The sequence below is a fragment of the Stegastes partitus genome, unplaced genomic scaffold, assembly GCF_000690725.1.
Source record: "Stegastes partitus isolate 25-593 unplaced genomic scaffold, Stegastes_partitus-1.0.2 Scaffold831, whole genome shotgun sequence".
NCBI classification, from domain to species: domain Eukaryota; kingdom Metazoa; phylum Chordata; class Actinopteri; family Pomacentridae; genus Stegastes; species Stegastes partitus.
Genome location: NW_007578562.1, coordinates 108,707 through 124,479, shown reverse-complemented (window position 1 = coordinate 124,479; position 15,773 = coordinate 108,707). Strand labels below are relative to the sequence as shown.

The 15,773-nt window shown below is 41.1% G+C and overlaps 1 protein-coding gene across 1 annotated transcript in view; it reads right to left on the bottom strand.

Moving 5' to 3' along the window:
- Nucleotides 1–683: 683 nt before the first annotated feature.
- The window catches only part of LOC103365348 (voltage-dependent calcium channel subunit alpha-2/delta-1-like), a 122,151-nt gene continuing 107,061 nt past the window's right edge, over nt 684–15,773 (bottom strand). Inside the window, exons 34-39 of the mRNA XM_008292769.1 lie at nt 15,038–15,090; nt 14,510–14,565; nt 13,267–13,393; nt 12,411–12,523; nt 11,595–11,677; nt 684–6,569 (exon numbers count right to left, since the gene is read on the bottom strand). Of these exons, the coding sequence (XP_008290991.1) occupies nt 6,447–6,569; nt 11,595–11,677; nt 12,411–12,523; nt 13,267–13,393; nt 14,510–14,565; nt 15,038–15,090 (555 nt within the window). The 3' untranslated portion in view covers nt 684–6,446. The remainder of the gene's footprint in view (nt 6,570–11,594; nt 11,678–12,410; nt 12,524–13,266; nt 13,394–14,509; nt 14,566–15,037; nt 15,091–15,773) is intronic.

The following is a 15,773-nucleotide window of genomic DNA, read 5'->3' as shown; positions in this document are numbered from 1 at the left end:
GCTGTGCTACCAACAATAAAGACCTTTTTTTTTTTTTTTTATTAAAAATAAATATTAAAGACATCGTAATTGGTCTCATTTAAAATGTCCCAGAGCACCTAAAGGATTTCAGTTTTCCTTCGCTCGTCATGACTTTGCAGTACAATACAGAACCAGGGTTGGTTTTAATGTCCATAATAAAGAGTAAAATGAGCCTGTAGTTTGTCTTTGGGGGGCAGTGAGGAATAGTAGCTCTAAGACTCCGGACTTGAGCACAGCTGGTTTCAGGTTCAAGTGTAAAGCGGGCTGCGTTAACGAGAAAGTCACTTACCATTTGATCAACATGCAACAGGGAAAACAGGAATTAATGTAAATTTATGACCAGAGGCGCATTACGGGCCGTTGTTAATGGATGTGTCCTTGAGCCAAATTCAGTGTTGTGGAGAGATGTGGCTGGACCTACGAGTCCTTCGTTTCTTTTCCTGGACATTGTTGATCTTGGCTGGACGTCAGTTTCTGATGTTGGCTAGACACCGGGAGAGCAGGCTCGCGGTGCTTCCTTCTCATTCTCACACACATTTGGATGGGAAATGTGTGTTGGCCATGTGACAGAAGCTAGTAATCTGATCTACTGTGGAAAAAAAAAAAAAAAGGCATTTTGCAAGAAAAAGAACATCAGCCAGAACTCTAAACGCAATGCAGCATATAGTAATCATAAACTTTTATTCTGAATATACCTTATTTTCACATGAATAAACACTTTTTCCTCCCCAGGATTATAAACATTGTTCTTTTTTTTGTTTGTTTTTGTTGAGAACAACATTGGTTTTGTACAATTTTTTACATGACTGATTCTGGAGAATCAAGTTCCACTAAAGTGTAACATATTAAAGCACAATCGAGGGAGACTGACAGAGAGGCCCACCAAGACCCTCCCCAAAGCCGAGTCCGCTGAGGTGTGACTTGGTGGATGCCTCGATCAAAAAGCCTGCCGTAAAACCAAAGGCAGAGCCAGATTTGACTCTTTGCCAATCACCTGCCAAAGAGTGGCAGCAAGGTAACAGAGACACAAAAAAAATAACCCAACACACACACACACACGCACACACACATTTAGCAGTCCTCAAGATTCCTGAAAATAAAAAGGCCAACCCACACGATCCATACAGAGAGCACCAACAGAATCAAAAACACTTCATATCACATCGAGAGTATATTATTCCTGAGGTGACAGCATCTGATTTTAGCACTTAAAGAGTAGAATGGAACATCTGGACAACTATGGCGCTCAAGTTCAATCTCCAGTGTTTTTCTGTGCGTTTCCAAAAGGATCCAGTTGGAGCGTTTTAGGGGGGTCTGTGTTTTCACTCATTTCTTCTTTATAGTGTGCTCCTCTGCCCAAAATGACTTGAATGACCATACCAGCAGTTACAGCATAACAACTACAGTTAACGGACACTTCTATCACTGCCAACCATTTTCCAATTACTTGATGCTTGGGGGTACTTTTTTCTGTTTCAGTAAGTTGCTAGTGTCCACTTATTTTTCTTAAATATGAAATTTAATTAGAAGAGTCCTCCAATATGCTTGAGTTGCAGAATGAACTTCATCAAGGCTACATGAATCTACTTTTCTGTGTGGTAATGTTGATTAAGTACAGAATAAGTCCATCTTAGTGGTGATACAACTTCATAATAACCAATTATGACAAAAAAACCCGTCAGATTTCAGGTTTGTACGCTGATGTTAACAGGTGTGTTTACAGGTGCTATGATCACCGCTGTAATTTAGGAAGTAGCATTTGCTAACTAGGAAAAGTAGCATTTTTCCTGACAATGGTGCCAGAGGAAAAATCACAGAATTACAAAAGATATTTCAATTCATCCTGAGAGGAAAGGAAATCCAACCAGCAACCTCGGGAGCTGAAAAAATCATGGAAGTGCTAAAAAGTGCAGTTCCTCGAATGGCCACTTGAGGCTGGCTAAAAAAAAAAAAAAAAGAGTCCCATGTTAAAATGACCCAATTTACAGCAGAAATAAACATACTTACAGCCTGGTACAACCAATGTTTTGGTCTCTAGTTAATTTACCTGTTCATGAAAACAGTCCAGAAGGTGGATTTTCTTTCTGTGACTCATCCATTGTAATTGTACAAAGGCTTAGAATTATAACTAATTAAGGGCATAGCTGCTATACAGTCTATGGTTGCATGTTCAGCCATAGCTACAATCACGCTCTACCTCTTTGCTCATTTTTCAATTAGCTGGGATCTAGGCAGAGTCGGGCAATGCCTAGATAGTGACTGCAGGAGTCACCACACTGAGTCAAAAATGCTGGGTTACCTGACGTAATCCCTGATTGTTTTTGATAACAGAGTGGGCCAGGAAGGTGGAGTCATGCTACTTTTCCTCCATGTCATTAATGTTAAGAATGTCAGAGTTGCCATCACCTACCAACTCCTTGCTACGCTACTATTTCTCATCACGGTTGAGGAGCTACTCGGGAAAATGACTGAGGACTCGGCATCCATCATTTCCTCCTCACGACTGATAAATGTCAGTTGTGACCTCAGTAGTGGCTGCTGATAGGCTAATGCTAGCTTAACACCAACCAGGCTCGCCTTGATGCGTTAGCCTGAGTTACACAAACATCATCTACCGAGTTAACAAAAACCTGGATAGCTGAAGGAACGGTTCAGAACAAATTGTCTAACTACTACTATGTAGAAGTACCACAATCCAGACTGCAGCCACAACTGCTTTCTGTAAGGTACTACTCTATGTCAAGCCTAAAAAACTGAGCAGCTAACCAAGCTAACCTGGATGTACTCAGGGAACTTCCTATTGGGAAGGAAGTGAAAATGATTGAGGAGGCTCCTAAACATGGCTTAACTTGTCTGTTAAAGACAGAAGTGTTGTCTTGGGAGCTTCTGTCGTTGATTATGCCAAGGTCAATCCCATCGTAACAAAACAAGCTAAGTAAGAGAAAGAAACACTTTTTCGGAAAAATATGGATGTCATGGAGGGTTTGTCCATCTTTGTATACATGACGAAAACTCACAACCTAATCATGGTGCTAATCAAGTCAAGGAAACAATAAAGTAATAAGGATTCACATCCCAATCAAGGAATTAATTGACATTAAAATGTTAAGGGAACAACAAAGTAATTAGGGTCCATCTTCAGGGTTCCATCAATTTCTGTTTGAGGTGAAATGGCAAACCATCCAATGTTTCTGTTTCTGTGGTGGTCTCTACACTACAGCATGGTTTGCAAAATAGTTGGCAGTAATGTAAAGGGTTCGTGATTTTCAGTAAATGAGCTAAATCACTGGTATGGTCCTTTAAATTGGAGTGATTCACACATGGCTTGAACCCGTCAGTTAGACAGGAGCGCTTTCAAACATCACGCTGGCCAATCAGGTTCGCTTTCCCGAGCCGACTCAGGGCAGAGCCAAATGCTGTCTCCCCAAGAGAACGGCAGTATTAGCTGATCATACCTTATTATTATCACGAACAAATGCCAGACACTCAGGAGATTATGCTTCCCAACATTACACACTAAAGCAGGAGCACACCGGATAGTTTTGTTAAGAAAGATTATCAGCCATTACCATGCAGCACAGGGAAACAATTTATGAGACTTACATCTTGCCTTGGTAACATTGCATAAATGTGATATTACGATAATAGGTTTCTCCACAAGAGAATAAGAGTCCTAATGTGTATGGCACTTGATATTCTTGAGAGTTAGTAAAAGAGGAGCATAAATACTATGTTAGTTTCACCACATTGTTTTTGTTGAACGGTTATAGTTAAAGATAGAGGGAGTAAAGTGTGCACCTTAGACTAGTCGGAAAATTACTGATGACGATTTAATGATGGCGGTGAAGCGTTGCCACAAAAGATGCCTGCAGCTAGAATACCTCGATTTGACACGGAAGAATGCTTATTATATAAAAACGGACATTATTTAGCGTAATGTGATTATTTAGCGAAAACCAGAAGTCTGAGGGGGGGTGAAGCAAATGTTAGTGGTAACGTGATGCACATAGCTTCATTATGTGGTTTTCACTTCCCCACAGTATTAAGTAACTTCCTGCAAACATCCGTGAGTGTTTATAGATTACAAACTTGCCCTCCCTGGTTTTGTTTTAGTGGTGCAACTAGCGTCCTCAGATTTCATCCCCTGTTGATGTGTTGAATGCCAAACACAGATAAGTGTTGAATGTTCAAATGAAATGTAACATTTGACGCCAATGCTCAACATGTAGCAACATATTCGAGTGTAACCGTACACTGGAAAGATATTTTGGTGGTTTCTGGGGAGGTGTAATTAGGCGATAAAACCGTGGCGTTCATCCCGAAAGATATCAAGTCACACAATGATTGCGGCTCTGGCGCATCTCTGCCTTCTGAGTGAACTGATGAGGTTTCACACGTAGAATATAGACTGGGTGAATGATTTTAACTTGTGACGGTCAGGTCTGAACAGCAGAAATAATGATGAAACTGCATCAAGTGCAGCTGGTTTGAAGTAAAAATGAAACTTTCAAATAATCACAGCCACGTTTTCAGCCTTTATATTGTACTAATCCTCAAGACTTTGTAAATACATAAACTCAGGAAGTCGGTTCCCACATGTTGCATCTTAAGAACATCCTGAAATCCATTAAGTGGTTTGATTTCTTCCAACTTTTAGCTGCTTTAAGAGTCCAGTTTTGGTCCTGTGAAAATTATTTTGTATTATTTTGGCAGATTTCTTTAGCTTTGAAGCAGTGGTTTGACTGATAAGTGTATATATTTAAAAAAAAAAGAAGCAAATCTATGTCGCTGACACTATTCCATTAAAACCATTTACAGTAGAATCAGCACATTTTCTTCATGACTTTAGGTAGGTTTTGTAACTAATGTGAGAAGAAGGCACACAAAATGAAACTTATATTGCAAGAATAGGAAATACGGGAGTCAAAAGGATGGTAAGCCTGGACCGACCGCTGCTCTGTAGTGGTTTACACTCGGTGATATCACAGTAGAACAAACTGCAAATTCATTCAGTTCTTCAGCGAGGAGACCAGACTGTAAAGACAAATAACAGCTGCACTTTGAATTGCAGTGCAGATAGTAGTCATTTAATTTAAAAAGTGACAGCAGTGAATACACATGTACCGTTTTCCCTTTTTTTTTTTTTTAGACCAACTCGTCGAGTACAAATTCTCCTCCAACCCTTGTTCAGATTCTTTCATGGTGGCGATAAAACAAACAGTAAAACGCGGTCCTGACACTTAGTTCAAACAACCAGTAAATAGTAAAATAATTAAATACTACATTTCTTTCCATTCGGCAGCCGCAGTCTAAAAAGGGTTCGTCTGAGTCACGCAGTCCACATGGCACTAGAGATTTTGTCCAATGAGCACGCACAGGAACACCAGCCGCGCTCATCCTGATTGGTCAATGCGCGCTATGGCAACAAAGTTTTCCTCGGAGCAATCCGACATCAGGGCCTGAAAATCCAGACACATTTACCACTTCCGATCGGGGCTGATAGTAAGATGATCAGCTGCAAAGTTAAAATCCGTACACTCAGGAACAAGTGCTCTGTGGCAGTAGAAGGGTTGGCTTTTGTGCATAAACATAACAATGAACATGATTTCCACACTGCAAATACGGTATCTACACGAAAGCACGGCGGAGCGAAGTGAAGACGACACCCCTCAGAGACACTGTGAAAATGTTCTGGGTGGTGTTATTGAAAAAAAAAAAGAAAAATCAGACTGAGACAACATTATTATCAGCAACCCAGCTGAGGCGGACGAAGGGCAAGAGCTTGTGATGTAACAATTTGGCGTCTCTTACTGAAATCTTTGCCAAATCCTCAATCAGAAAAACAAACAATAAATGCCTAATAACTAACCACTGCAAATCGATTCAAAGTAAAGTCTCTGCAAAGGGCGGTGCTGTTTCTAGCAGTGGTGAATAAAACTGCTCAACATCGTGAATAAACAGCAAGTCCCCCCCCGCCGCCCCCCATCGTGATTTAAATTCCTCTGATACTATAAGGCAGTCCAATCTCTCCCATCATTGACATCCAGCCAGATAAAAGTTCAGAAGTCGCCAATCAAAACGAATCTCTGGATTCCTCTAATCTCAGCTGGCGGGGACCACTGAAAGGGATAGGTCGAGGTCTTTTCTTATCATTCAAATCATTATCCTCTGATATACATTTCTTTCGTCACTTGTACCCTTGTGAAATCACTTTGAGAAACCCCTGAAAATAAAGGCGTCAAAGGAAGAAAACTGGCAGAATGTGGGGCTCACAGGTTTTTTTTTTTTTTTTTTTTTTTTAAAGTTTGTTACAAGCGCTTCTCGTCGGGCGTTCCTCATGTCAGTGGCAGCGCTGCATGCTGGTTGCCATGTTGGAGGTACGGAGAAAGGGAGATAGAGGGTGCGATTGGGGCTTTGTTCAGAGGTCATGATGGGATGGCGTGGTGTCTGGAGTCAGTCACAACCCAGAGCAGCAACAGCTGGAGGGCAACCGTGAGCCACAGAGAGGGACTCAGGCCGGACACCCCGCCACAGTCAGGGTCCTCCTCCTGGTGCCAAAGCAGGGAGGAAAACGAGTTACTGCTTGTTAAAAACAGCACAATAAACACTTAACAACTGACCGTTTGCTAAACCTCTCCTCCGAACAGTTATTATCCAATCAAAGCTTAGCGACTCTGAACTTCAGGCCTTCCGAGCTCTGCCTTCCTCCAGGAGCTGAAGTGATACGTGATGTGTGGCGGTTTTTAGTAAGTGCTACGCTCAACGTTTAATTAATTTGGATGTAGTTTTTGGCCTTTTTTAAAAAACCACCAATAACAGAACGCACAAGTGTAAGAAGCTGATTGATCAGTTTGCTGTAATATAAGGCGCGCTGTTGTGTCCAACTAACTGACAAACTAGTGCTTCAGCAGATCATCAGCAGCGGGGCTGCAGCCAGTTCAAACAGCAGAAAACGCCAGGCTACATTTGGTTGTTATAATGAAAGAAAAGCTGAAACCAAGAATAATAGAATATTATTTCAGTGGTGAAACGATACTTTAGTCTTCTGAATTGTTGATTTGATATATGGTAAGAAGTCATCTTCTCATAAGCGTACATGAATGAATGGAAGTGACTGTTGATATTAAACCCTGTTATTATTACTATTAAAAATGCTTTGTGTTCCTTAAAGTCATTTTACTAGTATTTTTATTTTTAGCTATAGAAAACTGTTGCACCAGAATATCTAACTGTCACACTGACACCCTGCTCATACACTGAATATATCATTTTTGTACATACTGTGCTACTAAGTGTAAAAATATTTGACTAAAAACAAATATATCAGGCACATTCCAAGGAAAACCACAGATACATATCTGTATATACCACAGATATGTATCTGTGGTTTCCCTGGAAATTCACCTGACCTGCCTGGAGTGTTGAACAGTAGCTGCCATACATTAGTATCTGAGCTTTACGTCCATGTTAAAATTCAAATGTTCTGCCTAAAAACATTGAATTAATATGTAAGCTAAGCAGACAATTACTACAACTGTATATGAGCATCAATCTGAGCTTGTTTTTTAGTGGATGAAGGCGGCCAGTGTCAGTCATCGAAGCCTGTTTTCTGTATTTCTTTAACATTGTAAACAGCACTTCAAGGTCCCATATGGTATAAAACATTTTTATTTGTGTTTTGTTGTTATAACCTTGGACATGTAAAGTAAAAGCTCTTTAAAAAACAGTATCCTAATTGCCATCCAGCTCAAACCTTGTATAATCCTGCCTCCTCACTGCCTACCAGGTTTATTTACTTTCTCGAGCTGCTTCTGCTAACTCTACGAGAAAAGCACATTAAATCTCTTGCTGCTGGCTGAAAAAAAATGGACACAGGGGTCTTTATGCGCTCCCAGCATCGGAGGAGCTAGTGGGTTTGATGGCAATGTCACCAAATCTGTAGCGCATCATGCAGCGAATGTGGCTAACGTTAGGACTCTTTGGAAACGATAAAGCTGAAGGAGATGGTGGAGACTAAGACAGATTTGAACCAATAAACAAGGACTGGGTGGGTTTCATGTCACTGGTAGTGTTTTGGCAAAACCAAAACGTATTCTGTTTACTTCTCTCCTGCTCTCTGTGCTCATGTATACTACATTTTGATGGAGCTGAATTCCCAATTAAGTCATTTGTATGTTATTCTGTTTTTGTTGTCAGATGATAGAAAGAGTATGAAAGTTTAAAGCGGCAGAAAGTCCTGGTGTCACTCTTCTTCTTGTCTGTTTAGAACAAGGCCAAAACCGGGGGTTATGCAGTCAGGTTAAAACTGACAATCTTAGCAGAATTTTGAGTCTAAAAATTAAATATTAGAATTAAATAAATTAGACACATTCTAGGGCCATGTAAGACTTTCATTATTTGTTGAAAAAAAGCACGATATGGGACCATTAAGTGTATGTGTCATGTGACAATGGAAAGCTTGCGAGTTGTAAATTTGCAATACTATTTAAGGAGAGTGAGGTTTAGCAAAAGGTCCATTGAAACTATGAAGGGATCAAACGAAAGGTCAGAAAATATAAAAAAGCATCAAAATGACTTTTTTATACTTGGCTGGAAAACTCTGAGCCAGTATGTGTGAATAACACTGATCTGATACTCTCTGTATGCTTAGCATCTGGAGGTAAAAGGGAAAGAATGTCTTGCCTTGATATTTTTCTGGCAAAGAGAAAACAAGTTGAGAAACATTAAAAGAGACAGACGAAAATCTGGATGCAAATAAGAAGTGAGTGGTCTGTTTTTGCTAGCATCTGGATACATCAGTAATCAGCAGAGACCATAGAGTCTATAGCCGGAGACGGATAATGATAGATGGGGAAAGATACAAAGAGCATGGTTTGAAGTTCAAAGTCAGGTGAGACGGAGAAAATGACAAGAGACAGAAAGAGGCAGGGAGGTAAGTTGACGAGGTGAAGTCGGATGATGGTACAATGTAAGAGAGAGTGACAGGTGAGGGGGATAAATGTGGGAAAACAATGGAAAAACACATGAGGTAGTGGAACAAAGCAGAGATGTAAAAAAAAAAAAAAAAAAAAAGGACAGGAGATGAGGTGAGGCAAACAAACTGAGGAGAGAAACATCGGGGGGGGGAACGAGCCAAAGGCTGTTAGAACAAGCATACGATAATGACAAAATGTAAATGAGAAAGAGAGCTAGCGGCATGGGACTGACCCGAGACAGCACATGAACAGTGGCAGCAGTAACATGAGCAGAGAGGAAGCCAATGGGGAGCCTGCGCTCCTTCGGCACATGGCCTCATCCTAACCATCAACAGCCAATCACAAGGCAGGAAACAGAGAAAACAGAGAGAAAGAGAATCATGCAGCAAAAGGTCCACATAGTTAGCAAGTTAGAAAGCAAACATGAAGGCAGAAAAAGTTAGATCAAGTCGACAAATAGTTGACAGATGCATTCCTTTGAGAGGCAAGAGTGCGAGAGGAGGAGTTAGTGTGTGGGTGTTTGCATATGTGTGAGTGAGCGAGACAGTGCAAGAGTTCTTTTTTTTTTTTTTTTTAAAGACTCTGACATTGGAAAAAGACTATAGAGTGAAAACAAACAGAGCATTCGAGCGCAGAGGTTTCACACGCAGAGATGCCGCGCAGCTCATAAAGCTGTTTGTTTGGCTTAGTTATTCATAAGTCGAGCAACAACACACTGTTTATCTTTGCATGGGAAACCTATGCGCGTAAAGCTTTTGAGGGATTTCGAAAAAAACAAAAGAAGAGGAAGAAGTGACATGCACCATGTAAAGATATTAGTAATGGAAAGGTGCCATGGGTAGGATTTCCTCGCTGATATATTGGTTCTATATTGGGAGAGCAGCTTAAGTATTTTGGACTTCAGCCAGCGACTAAAACTAGAATGAACTCTTTCTGCTCTCGGCTTCGTAGGTCTGTAATATTTTGCTGTTGCTGCCTCTCGTTTTCTAGGTAAAAGAATCAAAAAAGAACAAATTTTTAATATTGATGTGTGAAACAAGTGAAAAAAAATGGAGGAAAATGGAGATAGAGCTGCGTTATATTAAAAATCACAGTGATTTCCTTTAACAACACCACATGTATACTTTTTAAAAATTGGATCAGTATATGTTTCTCTCCTCATTTCTGATCTGGTTAAGGATTTATTGGTTGAACCTCAAAGTCAGATGTCAGAACTTCTCAGTAAAAGCTGCTCTCATCAATATTTTTAGACTACCGATGGATCAAATGTTTGAAGTAAATGGGGCGCAACTAGAGCTACGCCTCGACGTTCCAGTTCTACTGAGCGTCACGGCAGGTTCCAGCCTCTTTCAGATAATTGTTTTGTTAGAAAAGTCCACAACTTACTGTCTTGGTTCACATCATCTGTGCTTATCTGTCCTGTTGTGGGGGAAAAACTCTACTTTACGTCACCTGCCCGGCATCAAACGGCAGAAAGATAACGTTAATGACTTTCTGGGGAACACAGTTTAGCATGTAGCAGCTAAGGAGGCAAATATTTCCCTCAGCAGGTAATGAGAACCGAAACCGACGTAAAAGGAGAGAATATTAGCCTCCTATTCACTCACCAAAGGGCTGTAGTACCAAGGAAATTCTCCTTATCTCAACCACAGCTGTGCTAAACAGTCTCATGAAGCTCAACTCGGTGGGTCAATCGAGGGTTTCTGAACCTGAACAGGTGTAGAGCTGCATATTTCTCACAAGAACAGACTATAACCCTAAACCACTATAGGGAATATAAAACTATATTACAGGCTATAAGCAACACGGCTGACTGTGGGAATGTGTACATAAAACACGTTAACATCATTGTCCCGCCATTAAGGGACAAGTTAAGGGCAAGTAATTACAACTTTGCGTTCCATTCAGTTCATGCACCGCTTAGATGTAGTTTTACGGTGTGTAAGACAATTTTCGCCTTATTATTTCAGCTGTAACAGTCTCTGGAGCATGTAAAAAACAAATAGGTAAGCTTAGTTGCAAACCTTATAAGGTCAACATGTACTTGGCTTTGATCAGTCTCGGTTTTATTATTGCATCACTAGACGAAGGCGTATAGAGCAATAAAATTGCTTGCAGTCAACAGGGGAAGAAAATACAACAAGGAAGACTAGAGATCCCTCCACTGAGACTCTATATCTGTCAGATCTTGCAAGCCAAGGAAAAAAAAAGGGGTTTAGATGGTCCCTAAAAACTTCCTAAAAGGCCGTCTCACTTTAAAGGATCTTCTACAAACGGTGACGCCATGATCAAGAGGACTGATTTGTCAGTAGGCCTGTTTTTATATCTGTTATCTCAAACATAAAATGCTTTGGAGTAGCATCAGATGCCATGTCAATGTGGTATAGTAAGACGTAAACCTGAAAAACCAAAGTTAAACCTGAAGTCAGCTCTAAATCCTGCTTCGTAGTCCAGATCTCAGGTAATCCCTAAACGAGTGCTGATGTTAGATGTAAATAAGCACATATCAACTGTACAGGAAACCCTATACAGAGCAACCAATTAGCAAAAAAAATGTTTTGCATTTCACATTGTCCAGGTTTAACGACAGCAACTTACGTGTTCATTGTTGTCGAAACAAACTGCAGGCCCTTTCCTGTAGCGAGGACTGAGAGCCACTTTGCAGGGATCAGGCCCATCAGCTGGATGAGTGAAGTCAGGAACATGATACAACTTGTGGGTAATTTAGTATCAGAAGTAGCAGCCGCAAACAGCATCTCTGATTACCGGAGGAAAATTGTCCATCTTGATTACTGAAGAAGGACCTCTAATACACGTTCGATTAACGTCTAAATCTAGGATATCCCGTATAATTGTGGAACGATTATCGAAACCCAAAACAAGTTGTCTCTTCTGGATGGTGAGCGCATCGATTGCTCAATACTTCAGTGATGTGGCAGTCGTTTTCGAGCATTGTGTTCTCCAAGAGGCTTAATCTGTAATTGACCACAGGCTTGTGTATTTGAGAGAACATCATAGATTTGTTTGTAAGCTATTCAGCAGACTGATCCCACACCACCATCTGCCTTACAGACTCGGAGAGAAACCCAGCGCAGACGTATCTGAATTATGAGCCAATTTGTAAATGTCAATTACTGCGGAAATGCTCGCTGTGGGATTTAAAAGACGCAAATGAGGGAAACGCTGATTACTGAGAGTTATGAGGGATGGAAAACAACCCTTTTAGGACATTCTGTTGTTTACTGCAAGCTTCCTTTTAAAAGCGAGAGGTGAAAATATCCGATAATGGCTACGAGTCGTAATCAGCGTCTACTCGCGATTATCCTAATAGAAGGCACAAACTTTTTCGAGACATCTGCTCACTCAATCAAAACGCTCTCGGCCAGATGATAGCTGCGTTCGGTAAAAGGATACATTTGTGTTCGTCCTGCACTAACCGCTTCGTGTCACATGATTCGCAGGTGCCTTTTGCATCAGCGATGATAAAGACCAGGTTTGTCTTGGGCAGCTTTTCAGCATGGTAGAGCCTGGAGAGGAGCAGACAGACACACGAGAGACAAGAGCGGTTGTTGACACATGGGCCGGAGTCCAGGAAAGATACAGTTTCACTCAGACATGCTCGCAAGAGATGAACCAAGTTGAATATTTAACCAGAAAGCAGAGAAAAAGAAGACACAGCGATTCCGGTCTGTTGCTTTGGTTTTCTGTAAAAACGCTGCAAAAAAAGTAGACTAATTATTCCTCGTACATGACTAAGCAATACTCCTGGACACAATGAAAAGTCAGTCAACTGCTTTTATTCCTAAGGGAACGTAAACCTGCTGTGCCACCCCACTGTCCTCCGAGAACTTTACTGAAACCCACATGTCGCTGGTGCACAAATGATTTTCTCTGCCTTTTTTTTTTTTATGGCGGTCGTTAAAAAGAAACGTGTGTGCGGCTAATGTGCAGGAACGCCGCGCGGCATGCGGGCAGGCACTCCATTAGCCGGCACGAGGGGGCCTTAAAACACCGTACGTACACACACACACACACACATCGCACACACAAGCATGCCAAGACGGTGGTCCACGCTAGTGACTTGACTTCACCTTCATGGCATGTGAATTTTTACAGCCCTCTCTTCGTGCCATCGCCGGGGACTTCATTTATATCTCAAACTCATCGCGGCAGCTCAAACTTGGACCGCGGCTACCCTCAGCGCACGTGGGCATGAAAGGCCCGCTTGTGTAGCCGAGAAGGGTTTTAGGTGTCCTGTGGATAATTTTACCTGGAGCAGTTGAAACAGTCGACCGAGCCTCTAAAAGACAAGTTGTCCGTCTCAAAGAAGTATTGAGTCTGCTGCGTGATGCAGCCCTCCTTCCTCATGGCATCTGATATTTCGTCGTCCAGTTCAGCTGTGCAAGGACATGCAAACATATTCGGGGTCTTTATCTATCAACGCACACTTAAAATAAAGAAATAATGATGGACTACCATCGCAGCAAATGTAGTTATACACTGAGCAAACATGAGGAGACACTAGTATAGGTCGCTGCTAATCGTTTACAGCAATGAAGGTGTAATGCTAAAAAGTTCATTTATAATTAAATGTGTGTAAAACATATATAAACAAAGGCTGTTCCATATTTTCAACCAAGCTTTTCCTTTCATATTGGTCTACTTCATTAAAAAATAAAAAAAGAAAGAAAGAAAAAGGAACACATATTGCACAATCACCTAGTGCGCAGACCAATTGTCAGATTATTCGCATTATTTTTTTGCTCTCGTCTGTTGGAAACCTGAAGGAGATTCTGGGCTTTAAAGCCAAAGTAATGCACTAAAAAACACTCTAAAATGCTAATAATACAGTTAAGCAGAGGGGAACTGCAAAGTCGGGCCGTAATTGTTGGTGGGTTCATCACATTTTTTTAAAGATTACACATTTGATCTATTAAAAATAAGTTTTCTTCCCTACTGCTGGTATTACCGAGCCATACAAATAGTTTTCTCATACTAGAAAAAAGGTGAATGGAATTGGTTTGCAGTGATTTAGATGAAGAAACAGGATGCGCCGGCGTCTCTGGGTAATGTTGTCACGTTGTATTATGGCAGCAGAAATCTCAGAGATAGACGTATCCAAACTTTGGTAAACTAAAACAAAACTACGAACATACGGACCAAAGAGCAGTGAAAAAAAGAACGTCTTCATCACACGTCATTAAAAAAAGAAAAAGGCCTGTTATTTGGTTTTGTTTTGAAGCGGTTGGTAATCTGTATTTTCTAATACCACATTTGTGTACGCACAAAGTATACACAACTCCACACTCGCATGGTCTGGCTCACATGTGCGACATCTGAAATCCTCCGAAGATGAGCTGTTCCTACTGTGCTCAAGCTCTTTTAAGGCCTTTTTGTTTTTTTAAAAAAGCAACTAAAAACGAGAATTGATTACAATTTCACTTCCACGGGGGACGACATCTGGGCTGAGTTGGCTAAATGCTGCGAAATGTGTGAAATTAATGGGAAGTCACCTGCATCCAGGAAATTGGGGAACGTGATGCTGACCAGCAACTGTTGCAGTATTGACCTAAGAGCAAAAACAAATCCCAAAGATGAAACATGTCTGGATTCATTGGAACAATAAATCACAGGAGCTAAACTAACAACATGTGTGACTTAAAGGCCGAATTGCGTTTAATTTTGGCGTTTAATTAAAAAAACGCCTTAATGTGTGCTTTGTTACTGTGAGTACGGCCGCGACGTCAGCGGCCCGAAAATCCAGTTTTATTGGACGTATTGTAAAACAAGCTGTTAATGGCATCAAGACAGTGAAGCTGAGCATAAATCAAGAGAAGATTTTGTGGAATGCTGACTGTCTTGGGAACAATTCAGCTATTAAACAGATGCTATATGTCCTGTTGGAGGAGCAAATCCTTGCCTGCTTTCCATTAGAACCTGGCTTTAAGGACTTACAGTGATGGCTTTTACTGTATATTTTAGTTCTTCATCATTTGGGGGGAAAAAAAAAGGGATGACACTAATGCCACCCATGTACTCACCAGGCTGCAGCTGTCGCCCACCATCCTAGATTCAAAATATCTGCTATTGTGGGCTGAGAGGGACAAACAAAATGAGAATTAATATCAGAGAAGCACAAAATCTCTAATGAATACTTTTAAGGACTCATTTTTTTGAGCTGGTTGAAGCCACTCTGAACATCCTGTTTGTGTTTACAGTGGCTGCAGACCGTCCAATTTTGCCAGGCACAAAGACCAAAAGGTCCAGCCAGAGATTTTATTCTCTCCCCTCTCGGAGGAAATTAGAACACAATCCTCCTCAACAGATGCGAGGATAAATATGTAAACAAAGAACCAGTGAGAAAACAAAGTAGCACACGGTTTGAATAAAAGGCCCAACATGCTGCTTTGATTATGGTTAGCATGCGAGGGCCTTGTTTTGGTGAATCAGTGCTGTAGTCTTTTCTTTTCACTCGATGGCGGCTTGAGTCATCAAGAAGTCCTAACTAACCGTGTTAGAGGCATCGCTGGCTGTCGACGGCGTCTTTGATCAGAGCGTATCTGCATCTTTCCTCCCACCTTGTGTCGTTCCAAGTCAAGCGTATTGTAGATGTTTATGGTGGCGGTCGGGAAATGACGTGGCGACGCTTGAAACTGTAAATACCTGTGAATACTTTTATCTTTTTATTAGGTATCGGCTTATTGCAACTCCCTTGTAATCTGAACCGTCCAGCACGGAGAGCAATTCATCTGTCTGCGGATAATTTGCATCATTTCG